This window comes from Aricia agestis, chromosome Z (assembly GCF_905147365.1).
Source record: "Aricia agestis chromosome Z, ilAriAges1.1, whole genome shotgun sequence".
Classification (NCBI taxonomy): domain Eukaryota; kingdom Metazoa; phylum Arthropoda; class Insecta; order Lepidoptera; family Lycaenidae; genus Aricia; species Aricia agestis.
The window spans coordinates 36,192,598-36,210,264 of record NC_056428.1 but is presented as its reverse complement, the minus strand read 5'-3'; the positions used below and the strand labels follow the sequence as shown (position 1 = coordinate 36,210,264).

The 17,667-nt window shown below is 34.1% G+C and overlaps 1 protein-coding gene across 5 annotated transcripts in view; it reads left to right on the top strand.

Moving 5' to 3' along the window:
* LOC121739342 (basement membrane-specific heparan sulfate proteoglycan core protein-like) overlaps positions 1–17,667 on the top strand; it is a 196,612-nt gene that overhangs the window by 44,154 nt on the left and 134,791 nt on the right. For all 5 annotated transcript variants that reach the window (XM_042131739.1, XM_042131742.1, XM_042131741.1 and 2 more), the window contains exons 2-8: positions 12,519–12,639; positions 13,023–13,119; positions 14,885–14,952; positions 15,129–15,291; positions 15,638–15,804; positions 16,682–16,810; positions 16,909–16,971. In XM_042131739.1, coding sequence (XP_041987673.1) covers positions 12,519–12,639; positions 13,023–13,119; positions 14,885–14,952; positions 15,129–15,291; positions 15,638–15,804; positions 16,682–16,810; positions 16,909–16,971 — 808 coding nt within the window. The remainder of the gene's footprint in view (positions 1–12,518; positions 12,640–13,022; positions 13,120–14,884; positions 14,953–15,128; positions 15,292–15,637; positions 15,805–16,681; positions 16,811–16,908; positions 16,972–17,667) is intronic.

The following is a 17,667-nucleotide window of genomic DNA, read 5'->3' as shown; positions in this document are numbered from 1 at the left end:
TATGGTTATTCTCTAAACAGCCTTTGGAAAGAATTGATGTATACTGTATAGTCTGGCATAAAAGTGAAGAAATTAAAAAGTGGCAACATCGTAGTGTCTAGTGTCATCCCTTTCAAATCAATCTAAGAAAATAGGGATGACACTACGATGTTGCCACTTTTTAATTTCTTCACTTTTATGCCAGACTATAAAATAAGGCATAAGGACATACAACGGTAGAAAAAATTACCTGTTCAAAAATCTTGAAGTCTCAGATTTTTAAGATTTGGTAACGAGACCATGAAGGCAAACCTTATTTTAAGAGTATTTTCTATATTTGTTTTAAATAGTTCTAAAGTCAGTTAACGGAAGGTGTGAAAACACCCAGGGTGTAAAAAGAGTTTGCCCATACAAAAGTTATAAAAGTTACTCTTTCAGCTCTGCTACTTTCACAGTGAACTCTATACAGGGGACACATACACACCCTAAAGTGTTACCACTTAGTTTTATAAGGTATACTCTATTACAGGGGTCACCCTACAACCAATTAGCTTCGCTCGGGGTCCATTTTAAGAAATAAAATTATCTTCGCGGTCCACAGTCCACACATTTTATATAAACAAAATTATTAAACAAATTCGAACTAATTAAGTACGGAAAATTTACGTACCTATATCAACGAGAAAAGTGACAATTTTTGTTTCTTGCTTGGAGTGAAATTGGTGCAAGCTATTGAAATTAAATCCTGGATATTATGTTCATCAATCATCAGTAACTCGAGACAAAAAATTATGTTTAACGAAGTTTATCTTCGAAATTGCTTGGTCCGCACACAATGGGTCGGCCGTCCGGATACGGACCGCGGTCTGCCATTTAGTGACCCCTGTTCTATTCTTTCATATTATGTAAATACGCAATATCCACAAAGAAGAGATTTTTAAAACTCAACAAGTAGTGCAAAATTGGTGGTGATGAAATAAAAGGTTTTTAGCTTTTATGTTATAAATTATAATTGAATTCACTTATCAATAAGAAAAAATAAAACATATAACTGATAAAGTAAAAAAACAATAATGAAACAAAAATATCGTCAATTTTATTTAATACTTATAAGTAATATAATTAGAGTACTTATCTTAAAAGTCGTCGTTAAAAGTCGGAGTCGTAAATTATAAAACCAATAGGTGCTTTTCAAACCAAAAGTTTGAGGATTTCTAGAAATTAACTTTTTCATGTTCTTTCCCGGGACTCAAGGTATCTGTAATATGCAAAATTTCACCGAAATCGTTCAAGTGGTTTGGGTGTATACTGTATAGAGGCAAAAGATAGACAGACAGACACACCTTCGCATTTATAATATTAGTATGGAAAGCTTAATGATGAATGAAAGGGGTAAATACTAATGCAACCAAGAGGCTTACCATGGGAGTACCCAGGTTCTGGGCCAGGGGGGGGGGGGGGGGGGGGGGATTACCCAGATTCTGACGCCAGGAGTTGTAAAAATATTGTATTGCAAACAAATAGCAAAAAATCGTTTTCTTAATTTTTAATTTTTATAGATAAAAGTACTAGATAATCTACTTAGTAGGGACGTCAACATGATCCAGGGGGGGCAGCTGCCCCCCCCCCCTGCCCCCCCCTCCCCCTCGGTACGCCCATGCCATGAGCTATGGCTTATTATGGACAATCATTAACCATTTACAAATCAATTATTCGTTTTCCAATCGCGGTGAGTAGCGATGAACTGATAGAAGTTAAATTTTCCAAATTACTATTACAATAGCGTAGTAATATACCTACTAAAAGAAATTATAGTGAGATGTAACATTAGTCGTAAGTTCGTAACTGATTGAAGAATCACCGGAATTAAAAAAATATATGATTGTTTCATGATGTCATTTTGATAAATGGACGGCGTTATGTAATAACGAATCAAGCGATAAAATTTCAAAAAATGAGTTATGAATGCAGATCGATTCCAGGGATCATTAGCTATGTATTCAGCTAATTTTGCGTTCAAAAGTCAATCCTAGTGCCTGATAATAAGGGATGAATTAAGCGACATGTCAAAATTTGTTAGAAGTTTTGCACAATTTAGTTACGTATTAAAGAATTATGCTCCTAAGTTACTGTTACAAAATACACAAACAGGAATTTAAAATGCATAAACGAATTATATCCACAGAAATAGTACCTAGATAATCCGTTTCAATTTATTCATTACAAACGCAATAACGGACTAACCGCCTAAAATGGCAGCAGATTTTGATATAGAAGATGAAGATAAGAAAAAAAAAATTGATTAAGTATATTCATTTTTTTATCATTGAGCGTTAATTGTTTTGTTTTTTTTTTAATGTTGAATAAGTGCCATTTTAATTATTAAAAAACTAGATGACGCCCGTAACGCCGTTGCGCCAAAATTCGCATATCGCGCTAGAACCGTACATTTTTTGGAACAAAAAGTATGCTACTTCCTTTTCCGGGTCTCAAAGTATCCTCATGCCAAATTTCAGCAAAATCGGTTCAGCGGTTTGGGCGTGAAGAGGTAACAAATAGACACACTGACACACTTTTGCATTTATATTAGTTTCTTAAGGATAGCGAAACAAGCAAATAATTATGTTATTTTGTGGTATTTGACTATAAAAACCATTCAAATTTATATGTATTTTCGTAATCATTAAAGACATACAGTATCATCTTAGAAACACTGTATAATTTTTGTTTAAATTTTCATTAAAATATTTGGATTTAATCTTTTATTGCACTTTATTTCACCCGAAATAAATCGTATTAAAGAATCAAACGACAATAATGTCGTATAGTATGTTATTGACAAATTTAATTTACCTGAATATAGCTATAAAACATTAACGAATTAAGCGGAAAAATGGCTATATCTTTTAAAGTATATTATACATAGTAATATATTCTATATTTATCTAAGCTTTATATACATCTTAATTTACAGTAAAAAAATCATACAGGTAACATAAATAATAAGCTCACAGCGACAATTTTAAGTTTTAAATCTTTGAAGCTTATTTTCTCGAATTCTCTCAAGTGTCGCTTAATCTGTTATTACATAACGCCGTCCAATTATTGTAATTTATCATTATGTACATCTATGGCATGTGTTTTGTTTTCGATGTTTTACATTTATTTTTTATTATGACATAGTTAGACTACTTAATGAAATATTATATTAATTATTATAATCACTGGCTGTTCCGGCAAATGTTGTTTTGCCGTAATATAAAGTATTTTTCCGTAATAATTCAAAGTATTTCGCCCATATTATTTTATTGAACTGACTAAATAAGTATGTCAACCATGGCAACGTCTATCGCTATCACGTCGCACAAACAATGGTCGCCGAAAGGGTCGCCGTCAGGCTCGAGTTGTAATAATTTACTATCAAATAATATTCAACAAATGCACTAATAATTATCAATATAAAAAGTAGATGTTGTCCGATTCTCAACCCTAGCCGATATGCTCGCTAAAATTTACGAAAATCGGTTGAGCCGTTTCAGAGGAGTTCAATTACGCAGAACGTGACACGAGAATGTTATAATATATTAATTGTTAGATACTTAACATAAATTATTTTGATATTTCAGTTTCTAACTTGAATATATTACTCAAATTATTCTAAAGAATAATTTACAATATGCAAAGTATATTGTTTTACTTCTCCTTCCTTTTTCTTTTCTTTCGTTCTTTCCTTTGCAATGTTGTCCATCTTTATTATCGGGCTTCTTAACAGTATATTTTGTGTGAATATGTAATATGGGATACTGGGATGCTGTGGGTTTCTTTCTAGTACCAGTCTGGACCGGTTAGTCTGGATATTATTGTTCTATTTTTTGTCCTAAGTCTTAATCCTATAAGGATTCTATACTATTATCTTAGCAACATTTCGAAAGAAACAAATACTTTTGATGATTACTCGTAACTCATTGTCTATAGCTGCCGCACACAGACGAATATTAATTACGTAACTGTAATTAAAATATGAAGATTTTTACATAAGCCTCAAAATATTATCTGTCAAACTCTTCTTTAAATTGAAGTTTAATAATCATTAAACAATCAATATCTCAAGAGTCTAAATATAAAATAAGTCATTCCCTTTTTTCATCGGTACTCAAAATGGGTTGATCTCATTGCTGACTCAGTCGCGTCACCAAATTGCCCAAGTGTGAGTGGGTTTGACTGATAACCGATCCGAGTAGCGATTTCAGGCTACAGGCCCAGATTAGAAGTGTTACTTGGGATGGCTAAAATAATATTATGTACCTATAGACCCCAAAATTAAATAAGCAAAGAAGACATGTAATGTCCGACTATCCAAAGCTTATGCCGAAGCCGAATAAAATAACCTAAAATTTTAATATGTAATTAAAATTTTAATGTCATAACAGTACTTATTATGTTTTTGATTAGTTGTGAACGCCATAACAGCCATCGGTTGAAGTCAAAGCTTCGGTCTGACACAGAGACTTTACACTGATGCATCCAGTGATAATCATTGATTAAGGTAGGCTTAATTAGCGTTAATAATTCGTTAATTTTAGCAAATTTTAGGGAACTCGTTAAGTTGGGCAAATAATCGTTAACGATGTAACTGAACACCCGACACTGTGTCGCCGGACAAAAGTGGCACATAAACTGTTTCTATATTTGGAAGTCTTATTCATTGTCAGAGAAAACATTGCGAATCTGTTTATAAGGTTCCGTACCCAAAGGGTAAAAACAGGACCATAATATTACTAAGACATCGATGTCTGTCCGTCTGTCTCCAGGCCGTATCTCAAGAACGGTACCTAATAGCTTGAGTGTTGAAATTTTCACGGATTACCTATCCATTTCTGTTGTTTTATTCGACAGCACCAGGAGGTTATGTCTTTTAAGTGTAGTGCATATTATTATGTTTAGTATGCTGTAACTCCTAAAGTCCTAACGGCCGTTCCCAATATTTGATCTATCTCTGGTTTTGCCCTACTACAGATAGGAATAGCTCACAATTGACATAAAATATATGTCTCTAATGTCTAATGTGAGCTATTCCTATCTCTAGTAGGGCTTAACCAGAGATAGATCAAATATTGGGAACGGCCGCAAGAAAATCAGACGCGGTAGCAGCCTGAAATTAGAACGATCATAGTACTAAAGGCACAATACCTGTGACGAAATAAAATACTTTGATTAAAACGGAGTAGGTACTTATATTCGTGTTTATACACCACTGATATTACTCACAAAAAATATTTATTAATGGAAATAATAATATGAATACTTCATTCGCACTTCCACTCCCTCTTGCCTGGCTGTTCGATCAAAAACTTTATACTTTTTGATTAAATCGATTAACGGGATATTTATAAAATTAAAAACAATGTTCTCTTTTTTGTAAATCGTAATAAAAGTTGTTTAATTAACTCTAACAACGAATTGTGGCTGACCGACGCAAACTGTTAAATATCACATTGGTTTTCCGATATTATGTATTAATTTATTTTACATTTCGGTGGCTATTATTATCTCTTTATTCCAAATTAACAATCTGTGTATAATATCTGAAAAAATTTTACATAATATTAGTTCCTCTAACGAAAAAACTAAGGGTCAATTCACAATTAATGAAAATGTGGCGGGACTTGACGATGACTAATTTAAAAATTATGATTAAGTAATTAAAATTTAAATAAAAGCAAATAATAAAAATTAAAATAATTACTAATTGCTTTGATGCAAAAACGCGTCTCGGTGTGAGTTGTGATGTGACCTTAGGAGTATTTTTTAAATTAGTAATTCTTCTGTAGATACGAGAAGCATCATCTGATAATACATATATATTTTATCATATTTTTAAAGGTATTATAATAATACTAGCTGTCCCGGCAAATGTTGTTGTGCTATAATATAAAGTATTTCGCCCATATTATTTTATTGAAGTGACTAAATAAGTACGTCACCATGGCAACGACCATCGCGGCTATCCCGTCGCAGAAACAATGGTCGCCATCAGTCTCGAGTTGTACAAATTTGCTATTATTTATTGAATAAATGCACTTATCAATATATAAAATACCCAGTAGCCGATTCTCAGACCTACTGAATATGCATATAAAATTTGGTAAAAATCAGTAAAGCCGTTTCGGAGGAGTACGGTGACTAACATTGTGACACGAGAATTTTATATCTAAGAAGATATTGAAGACATGAGTGGATGAAGTAGGTAACTAACATTTTATAACAAAAGGACAATTACTCATTTTTTCCCTTTTTCTTTGAACAAACCTTGTAACTAATTGTGAAATCAGGCTAATGCAATAATATCTACAAAAAATAAAATAATATCTACAGATATATAAAATCCAAATATTTTGATGTCAAATTACTTTTACTCGAATTTATGCAAATAGCGTCAGTTTTTATACTTACCCACTTTAACAACTCATGTTTTAATTATATGGTAACTTATACAATAAAACGAGCAAAGCTTCAAAAAAGGCATTTGCTATAAATAAAATACTTATAACGAATACTCAATTCATAAAGTAACGTAGATAAATTCAAAAGGGATTTTAAAGGATTTATTTTCAGTGTAGGTACGTTTTAATAATCTTAACAATGTTCTATCTTTTACTAATTGTGAAAACAATTAGCGGTTCATCATTAAAGTTGGTATTAACGAAGTAATGCCATATCCGAGGATCCCTAATGCACACCTGTATGATATTTTCACTCTTATGCCCCTGTAATTGCTATTAAAATCCTTTGATGTATATCCGCCAGTATATTTTGTAATAGACTGTAAACTTTATATTTTGTTATTTCATTCCGTTACAATTATTTAAGGTTGTTAATCGAGCTGGATTTTATATTAAAAGTTCTGAATAAAATAAAAAATAGATAGACCGTACGCGTACTTTACTTGCTTCAAGAACTTTTTTGATTCATTAATTATAACTTTACTTTGTTGATGTCACGTCCGGAAGCTAAAAATTTTCAGTTACGAAACTGAACTTCACTTTATGGTTAGGTTTGCTTCAGGGGAATAAATGAGGTTTTTTTTAATAATATTTAAATATAAGAACTTACACTTTTTTAAATCAAAACCAGTATATTTAACATCGGAAAAACAGCTTTAAATTCCTGATGCGCGTGAACACAGCCTTATTATAATTAATTTAGTTCATTGAGTACCGTCCTGCACTTTCGGAGTTCGGACATATTTTTTGTGTCGACAGTCTGTCGCTATGTGTTTGCATCGGATTGATTCATTTTCTCTATTTATTTTTATAATACAATGTTCGTTAAGCTGTGTTAATTTTATTCTGGCACAATTTTTGATTTTCTCCATCCATCCATTTGCATTCTTTCCGTCATTGGTCCCCACAGTTAAAACTGTGCAATATCTAATCCAATTACCTACAGGCATAGACTCTGTGCTCTATCTCAATAGGTCTAAATTCGTCAATATTATAGTAGACGTACATAAGTTCAAATATTATTTTACTTAGAAATATTTGTTTTTTTGCTTCCGATTTTAAAATAGACATATCTAATTTTAAATGTCTCCGGATAGCTTAAATTTCGATGTCTTAAAAGTTAAAACCTTAAAGTAGCTTAACTTCGCTGTGCGTCGAAGCTAAACAAATTTTATTATGAATGAAATCATCTATTATAACAATTGACAAGAATTATTGCACTTGACCGTATTCCCTAACCGAAACGACCGAAATAAAACATTCAAATTATTTAGTGACATCACCAATTTGGAGAGATTGGCTCAACTGGCGCGATTCAATGTAGGTTTACGAGTTGTAAATGAAAAGGATCCTTCCTTCTATATTATGTAATACATGATGCTTTTGACGAGTGGCCTACTTTGGAACTTATGCTGTCATATCGTAAAATGTCACTTGAAACTATTGAAGACTATCCTGACACCTCATTTTTCCACCTCAATTCTCATCCGGGACTCAATTATGATCATAAAGTTAATATACCTAGCGGAATAGAGAAACAAAGGCCTGAGCAAGAGAGATGTCACTATCAGTACACTGCGTGGTAAAAAGAGACGTGTGATACATAACAGCAGCACTCTTTTTTTTTGACGTCCAGTCGGCACGTGCCGCACGTTGACAATTTAATCTCATAGAATTCATGTTCAATCATGCTTGTGTAAGTGTATACGTATACATATTTTTCACACAGATGAAAATCAATTTCGGTTTCGTTTGACAGCTCGAGATTGTTGCTCTATTCCGCTAGGTATATTAACTTTATGATCATGATGAAACTTGGCAAAATGATTCATTTACTTATTCCAAATTTGAAAAAATAACAAAAACACTTTAAATAACATTTGTGTGGATGAAGTAGGCTACTACTAATATGTAGACTAATAATAATAATAATCAAATTGCATCTAAATAAAACGTGTACCTACATTAGTGTTAAGTCTATAGAATATTGTAAAAACCTTTTATTGCATATTAATTAATATTCATCGTAACTGTTTAAAAGGTTTCGGCAACATTTTAGGGTGTTACGGCTCCAACGATTTTCATGAAATTTAGTATATAGGGGGTTTCGGGGGCGACAAATCGATCTAACTAGGAATCATTTTTAGAAAATCGAGCAAAGCTCGGTCAAATAGCTTGTGTAATATTGTATGTAATGTATGTTGTATGCGTCATGTCAATTCACTTGTGTTTTTATTAACCCTGGCTGTGTTCTGTCCCTTGTATGTTTAATGAAGAACGTTTTATTTTTTTATTTTACAATATTGTAACTATGTAACTTATTAATTTATTATTAACGAAACGTTCAGTTTTGCTTTAGGGTGTAATTCAAAAACATAATGAAAATCTGGTTCCAATATCAGTAGCTACAAATTAAAAAGAAAATTTTCCAAATCTGAAACTAATATATATTTAACTACGATACTTATTATTAACAAAACCGTTATATTTTTGAGTTACGCCTGATGCTTATTCCAGCAGGAACATAATTAAAAAAAAAGCTTTTCAAATTGTGTAACTAATATACGTAACAACGGTACTTATTATTAACAAAACGTCCCGTCGAAGCATTAGGGTGTAACTGAAAAATATGATGAAAACAGTGCGCCATCAGGGTTCTGGTCACGTCGCCCACACTCGTCTACGGATCATGTCGTACTACAGCAAATTGCCGCTAGATCCCGCTACAGCCGTAATTGTGCCGCGATTTATACGACGATCGCCTGTCCTCTCCTAATGAGTTTGGCTTTAAATTGGACTCAAAAGTGGTTTTAAATAAATATTCTTGGTGTTAACCCTTCTTTTTTCTTTGCGTTAACCCTTCATTCTTTTTCTTAAGGCCTTTGTTCAGGATTCGGAAACTTTATTTGAATTTACGTGACGCGTCGCTGCGATGTGATTTTTTTAATTACTATCAAGCAAATTTTTTGTGACTAGATTATTAGTCTAGAGCAGCGGTAGGCAACAGGCGGACCGTGGTCCGTTTGCGGACCGCGAAAGGTCGAATCTCGGTCCTCGGACGGCGAAATATTGTAATGTATTTCATACCAAGTAGCAATTAATACGTAGATAAGGTATACGTATACCTTTATCAATTAAAATAATATTTTTAAGCTACATAGGACAAGTGTATTTTTTCTGGACCTCGTTAAAATTTTCCTACAGTATCCGGACCCCACCTAAAATTACTTGCCGACCCCGGGTCTAGAGTATAATTTAAGAGTAACATTGTCCTACAAATAAAACAGTCCACATTTTAGGACCATCAATTCAAAGTATGAAATCCTTTCTATCTCTGTTAGCTACCACTTTCGAGATTTTTCGCAAAATGACCAATAAAAATGTCGTTCGTCTTATCAAAATGAAGCTACTCACAAAAAATTTGCTTGATAGTAATAAAAAAAAAAAATTGTTCTAGGGCTCCCGTACTATAAAGCTTTTCACTATGCAATCTAAGATACTACGTTATTTTGCACGATGAATTAATGACGTTTTAAAAATTACTTTAAACTAAGTAAAGTCACCAATTAAGAATTTTATTTACTGAAAAATGAGTACTTAATGAAAATGACACAAGAATTATGGTAGATACCATAATTATTCTTTTGCACTCTTAATTTTTTTAACCCCATTTACCATTCCTCAAAGGTGAATTTTTAAGTTATATTGCAACCAATATAGGTACACTTACGTAATAAGTAAGCAAAATAAATTGTTAATAGAAGAAGAAAGATGAAAGTATCAATTTTCAAATTTCTCTTATCTTCTACTAGCGACCCGCCCCGGCGTCGCACGGGTATAAAATATATAGCCACTGAAAAAATTATTAAAATCGATAGCCTATGATCCTTCACGTGGTCTACTTCTTATCTGTGCCAAATAACATAAAAATTGCTCCAGTAGTTCGCGAGATAAGCCCTTTCAAATAATTTCCCTCGTTATTTCCACATTCTCCTATTAGTCTTATCGTGATAAAATGTAGCCTGTAGCCTTCCTCAATAAATGAGCTATCTAACACTGAAATAATTTTTCAAATCGGACCAGTAGCTCCTGAGATTAGCGCGTTCAAGTTAGCCCTTTCAAATAATTTTCCTCGTTTATTCCACATTTTCCTCTATTTCTTCGCTCCTATTAGTCTTAGCGTGATAAAATATAGCCTATAGCCTTCCTCGAAAAATGGGCTATCTAACACTGAAAGAATCATCAAAATCCGTTGCGTAGTTTTAAAGATTAAAGGGAACAAAGGGACATGAGGGGAAAAAAGCGTCATTTTTTATAATACGTTATAGATGTATTTAAAAATATATTGAGACTGATATAAGTACAGAAATATAGATCGAGCTAAGCGGTAATTCCAGCGAGAAAGATAAGTGGGTGCAGACAATACATAAGATGAATCTATGAAAATTAAGTCAACGGTGGAAAAGCGAGCTTTGTCAAATCCGAATCGTTAGTAAGGCGGGGCGAGAACTCGCGCAGACCAATCCCTAAACTCCAATAAGTACCTACCCGTTCTCAGACATCCCAGTATGTACCTGCTATATCTTATTACATATTACATAATAATAAATTCCAAAATGTGTACGTCTTCGTACTTTATTTCACTTCTTAAGTATTGGGTTAATATGTAAGATTTAAGCTGGTTTAAATGAAGTCAATAATTTTTCTTTGTTAATATGGTAGATTTTATGTAATACCCACTAAGTATGAAAAGTATTGAATCTTTAGCAAGTTTGCTTTGTGACCTCCAACGACTGCAGATGTACTATCAGAGAAGTTGATTATCCTTATGGACCTGAGTAATTTACGGCCGTTCCCAATATTTGATCTATCTCTGGTTTTGCCCTACTAGAGATAGGAATAGCTCACAATTGACATAAAATATATGTCTCTAATGTCTAATGTGAGTTATTCCTATCTCTAGTAGGGCAAAACCACAGATAGATCAAATATTGGGAACGGCCGTTAGTCGCATCAAACCCATCCTACCGATAACAGCTAACATTGAATTGACATTTAAGCATATTTGCAAACTGTATTTATTTGCAATTATTGAGTTTGTGAACTTGTGTAAATTGTGTGTTAACTGCGACGGTATTTTTTTAAATCTTATGTAATATTTTTAATTGTAATATTTTTAATTTAGACTCGAGTAAACAATAGTAAACGATCTTGTATAATATTATACTAGCTGTTTGACCGAGCTTCGCTCGGTATCCGATGACAATTATATTTTCTAGAAATGATTCCTAGCTAGATCGATTTATCGCCCCCCCCCCGAAACCCCCTATATACTAAATTTCATGAAAATCGTTGGAGCCGATTCTGAGATTCCAATTATTTTTGAAAAGACGCAACAAGTCTTCGGCGATTTAAATATATATATATACAAGAATTGCTCCTCGTTTAAAGATATAAGATTCTATTTAATATAATCTTGGCAGCGGCGGCTGCAAATACACGAAATATACCTAGTATATAAGTTTCAGGCTGGAAAAATAAATAATTAATCTAAAATGCAACATTTCCAAGAATCTCAAGTTAACCCCTGGAAAAGTGCTTTTTGAATTTATTTAAATACATTTTGTAGTATTTAACTAAAACTCTAAGCTCAGTTCCAGGTTTAGTTTATGTTTAAACGTTTTAAATATATTTTTGGCATTGAACTTAAAAATAAAAACCCAGGCGTTGGCTCCAGGGGCCGACGAGAATGCTGCGTCCTGCTCTAACAACGTCATTTCACGTTTGTTAGAGTAGACGCAGCATTCTCGTCCGATTGTTTGAGTCTCAAATCAGTTTCATGGTACAAGGCCTGTTTTGAGACTCAAACAATCGAACGAGAATGCCGCGTCCTAGTCTAACGAACGTGAAATGACATTGTTAGAGCAGGACGCGGCATTCTCGTTCGATTGTTTGAGTCTTAAAACGGTTTCGTACGGCCCCAGTTTCGTAGTAGGCATACGTCAGGTCATTTATGTGAAACATTTTGTGTTCCAGGTGTTTCCGGCTGAGGACATCTATTGGGAGGGTGATGATGTTTCCAACGAGTTTCTAGAAGTAGAGCCAGAGGACTCCGGCATCAGACGACACCTCAACAGGTTTAGAAGAGACATTTTTGGTAAGTTAAATAAAGATAAAGTATTTACTATCTATGTATATTTTTACTATATGATCTGCACATAATATACCTATGCCATATAAATTGTTTCTAGTATCAATATAAAAAGTAGATAAAAACCTATTCTCAGTCCTGACGATTGTACATGAACAAAATTTTATTAAAATCGGTTGTGCCGTTTTGGAGGACACTGTGACACGAGAATTATATTGGAAGAAGTCTAACTTACTACATACACTTTTTACCCAAAAGTAATATTTACTGACCGGTAAAATAATTTCTTTACCAACTACTATATATAGATGAGTAACTCAAAAACACCTTAAAAATTTGATATAAGAAGTTTCGTAACAAAATCTACTTAAATGAAAAAACATTTTCAGATTTTTGGAATCCGTTTGGCAGCAGTACGACAACAACAGAGGCGCCGCCAGAAGATATAAGAACTAACTGGGGTGATAGTGAAGGCCCAGATGAAGAGTAAGTACTATTCATCGTTTATAGTGAGTGTGGCAAAGCGCGCCATCCGAGTGCGCTACACAGGTTGCAATAAAACCTTCCGGCCAAATTTCGATATATTAAATTGATCTGTTAAACGTATTTTTTCTTTTATAATCACTCAGTACGAATTAGTACTCAGTAGCATCGGATGCTATTTCTCAAAATTTTACTACAGTTATCCAAAAAAACACCACAATTAATGGACACTACGCATCGCCGGCGCGTGACGTGCGGTGCCCCTCCTAGCTCTGGCCTCTGCGCGCGCTTCTCCCTGGCACCACCCCCCTCACCCCCGCTCAACCCACCGCCGCGAAGTGACTATTTTAAGATTTTAAGTGGGATAAAATATGTTATTGTAAAAAAATTAACACCCTATTTTTTCTGGTTAAATGGACTCTTCTAATGATACTTAAGCCCTAAAAAAATGTGGCTGGTAGGTTTAATTGCACCCTGTATGGCTATAATAATTCCATATTGCTGATTGGAGATTTCCACACTCCCTATACTTGCTTGCATAACGCCTCCGTGGTCTAGTGGTATAGAGCGCGGCTCTTGACTCGGAGGTCGTGGGTTCGATTCCCGCGTTGGAAACATGTTATTTCCAAGTTTGGTTAGGACAATGCAGGCTGATCACGTGATTGTCTGACAAGTGAGATGATCCATGCGTCGGATGGGCATGTAAAAAGTCGGTCCTGCGCCTGATCTCTCGCCGGTCGCGTCGGTCTTCCGTCCCACTGGGTTATGAGAGTCAAGGAATAGAGAGTGCTCTTGTGTACTGCGCACACACTTGGGCACTATAAAATTACTCCTGCGTAGCTGGTCAATAAAACCGGCCACCGTCACCGAAACCGGTGTGGGAGCTATTATTATTATATACTTGCTTTGCGCAATGTCAATTTTCTTATTTAGGGTCCCATTATTTTATTCTATAGAAATAGAAATCTCTTGAAAGATAACCATTGGTAGACCAGAAGTGGCCACTTTTGGCGTTAATCAAAAACTTATATTTCTGGAAAAGCAGACTTTTGAAAGGCCAAAAGTGGCCACTTTTAGCGTTAATCAAAAATGTATGGGTCTGGTTTCCTATATATAAAATTAAATTAATATGGATGCTCTAGTAGGGCCTTAACTAATATTTTCATCATTCGTATTTTGATACATAAATACTGAGATATTAGGAAGGTTTCGCGGCAATGCCTCTTAATAATAATTAATTTATTAGGTGTTTTATTTCTTTGAACTGTGAGAAAAGTTGCCTTCTAAGTAAGAAGTTACATTTATAGTAGAAATAATTGTAGTTTTTAATTTTCTAAAGAAATAAGTAGCATAATATTAAAGAAATCAGTGTGAATGAGTGATTGGTTCATAATGGATTGCGTTTTATTTTGCAAGCGATTTTTGTGTATCCATCAACTGCTTAAATTGCAATTTGTAACGAAAGTATTGTTTTCAGAACAATAAATGTGCCTCTCTAGCTATTGAGAAATAGCAAGAACATAGTTTGAAACAACTAAAATGGGCCTTAGGTTTGCTCAGCCAACGGAGGGCTGAGTGTAAGTTTTATGTTTTGGATACTTCTCCGTAAAGGCGTAAACTACAATTTTTGTGAGACCGAAAAGCGCTCCTAGTGACAAACAAAAGAAACTAATTAGACTCCAACAAAATCTTGTAATATAAAAATTCATACTCAGTAGGTATTTTCTGATATCTTTATTAATTGTTGATAATTATTGTTTTTTTTCAGTGAGGGCAAAGAAGACGGAGAGTATGATTTGGGTTCCGGCTCACCAGACAAAGAACCGGAGAAAGAAAGTAACTAGCTTTTTTTAACTAAATAAAAAAATGAGACTAGGCACAGAATTCCATAATTTTCACATTCTATACGAAGTTTTGTGTCTCGTTTCGCCGCTTGGACTTTTATATAGCTTAAGGTAATGTTAAAGTCAGCAATCAACGCAAGTATTAATGAAATAAAATATCATTTTCAGAAACTCTTCACGTCACTTTCGTGGTAGTGCAGCCGTACCAGGAGAGCTACTCCAATCGTGACTCGCCAGAATTCCAGAACTTCTCCAGGTCTTTGGCTGGTGCTGTCGATTCCGTGTTTGAGAAACTGCCCGGCACACACAGAGCGAGTCTTGTCAGAATACAGTGAGTATTGGCTTCACTGTCTTACGGGAACCAAGTCCAATACGTCCATCCATCCATCCATCGTCACTTAAATTAAAATAGATGGATAGCCTCGCTTACGCAACGGAACCTTTAGTTTTGCTAGCTAGTGTCTAGTGCCACATTGACCACTATCTGACCAAATACCAGTCTTAGTGGCATCATCTAACTTGGTAGTCCTTTGCTCAGATTTCCCGCTTTTATTTTTCCGCTATTCGCGTTTCTTTGTAAAATCCTCATAATATTCTAATTGCCAATTATTGATATGGGATATCCTTTTCATCGCTATTCTGAGAATAATATTAAAATAATATTTATATCATTTCAGGTCCCGTACCGACGACGAGTTTACCTGCAAAGTCACTCTAGACATCGTTACCAACGGCGACACCAATCAGATCTCTGAAATGCTCCACAATTACATCAGACAGACGAGAAGTCTCGGTGGCTTCGTCGTCAACGACGAGCAATTCAGCTCATCTATCAGTGATCCAAGTATGATTCATGCCATCAATCTTACCTCAGCTTCACAACATCAATGTAACTCTACACTTCGATAACAGTATGTCAAGAAATTGATTCATGTGCAGACCTATGTAATTTTGTCAGGTTACGTCATGCACAATCGACAGATCATTTTTAGGTTCTAAGATTGACTTGACATAACAAGACCAAATAACGTAGGCCGGCCAGGTCTTTTTTTGATTAAAGGATTTTGAGGCAGTTACGTCTGTGTATTAGCGTGCACCAATTCGGGAGGTCTGTTGAAGCTGTATATATAGCTACTTACTGCGGCCGACCTATACCGTTTTATTGTCGTATCGAGCTTTGCCACCTTTACCTTCATCAGCATCATCATGGTCATCATAACGGCTCCTTACCATTAATTGGCTATTTCCCCATTTCATTACCAAAAAATGTAGCTGACATAGCGGTCCATTATAATCGGGTCATGTAAATTCAAAATTATTGCAGCATTAAACAAATAAGCATATTATGTGCGAAATATAATACAACCTCGCGCTAACCAAAACTTGTGACAGAAAATGTCACGCATTGGAAACATCGGTAAAAATCGATTAATTAATTGCTATTGGTATTCCTAAACATTGGGTATTCCAAAAGCTAGAATTCAAGAAAATATTACATTAATATCACTCTAGTTTAACTAGATACCAAATCATAGTTCGTGTATATAACACAATCATCACAAACATACATTGCGTCGTACTCGTAGATTCATCTAAATTCTAAATCGATCATAAAAATCGTAAATTTCTATCGCTCCATTTTTGGCTAAATATACCAATAATTGGTTTTGGGATTCAAAATTTTAATTGGATTTTCCAAAAACAAAAACAAAATTGTTTAGGTGCTCCATTGAGTTCTTGTAGTCAGTATGAGATCAAGTGTTCCGACGGCCGCTGCCTGCCAGCCTCAGCTCTTTGTAATGGAGTCAATGACTGCTCTGATGGTGGTGATGAAACGAACTGTCCTTTCGGTATAATTTTTTGTTTTTTTTTTTGGCTTTATTTATTTTATTTTCTTTTATTATTATTATTTATTGATTTTATTTTCTTTTATTTTCATCACACATAGAAAACGAAGACGGTGACGATCAGAATTATAACCAGTCAGAATCTGAGGATTACACGACGGAGGGTAATTTTTTTATTTTTTATGATTTGTTTTGAAATTTCCATAATACAGCTTTATGAATATCTTAATCAATAAAAAAATACTAAAAGACACGAAATAAATTCTAACAAGGACTTTACAGAATTGGAGCCAACTTTGAAACAATATCAAGCCAGCAGACTACCGCTAACTTAACCTAAACAATCAGCGGGGCTAAAATGGTCGCTTTGAAGAATCATGCATATCATATTATGATTCATTTTTCTAAAATCGCAAAATGCAACTCTGCTTGCAATTCATTCTGTATTTTTGTACTGATTTGACATTTGTCAGTTTGACAGTTTTGACAATTCATTTGCTGAATTGAGAGGAAAGAAAAAATTGAGAGGAATTGCTAAATGTGACCATTTTAGCCCCGCTGTACTGTTCATAATTATATTTACAATTGTTTCAGCCCTTGATCCAATTCATTTTTAAATTATCAATTTTCACCAGAAAATCCAAGAGGCAACTCTCGTAATCAAAAGATTTTTGAGTGGCAGTGCAGTTTACTCTCAAGTAAACTGCATTTGCACACCTAATCGTACTCTTGCGATGACACTAAATAATATCTTACTACAAAATATGCTCCCCCTTACTCCTTGTCGTTCTTGAAAAAGTAAAATTAAAACTATTTAAGCTAAATTTTTAGTTAACAATTACAATAAATATAATAATCAT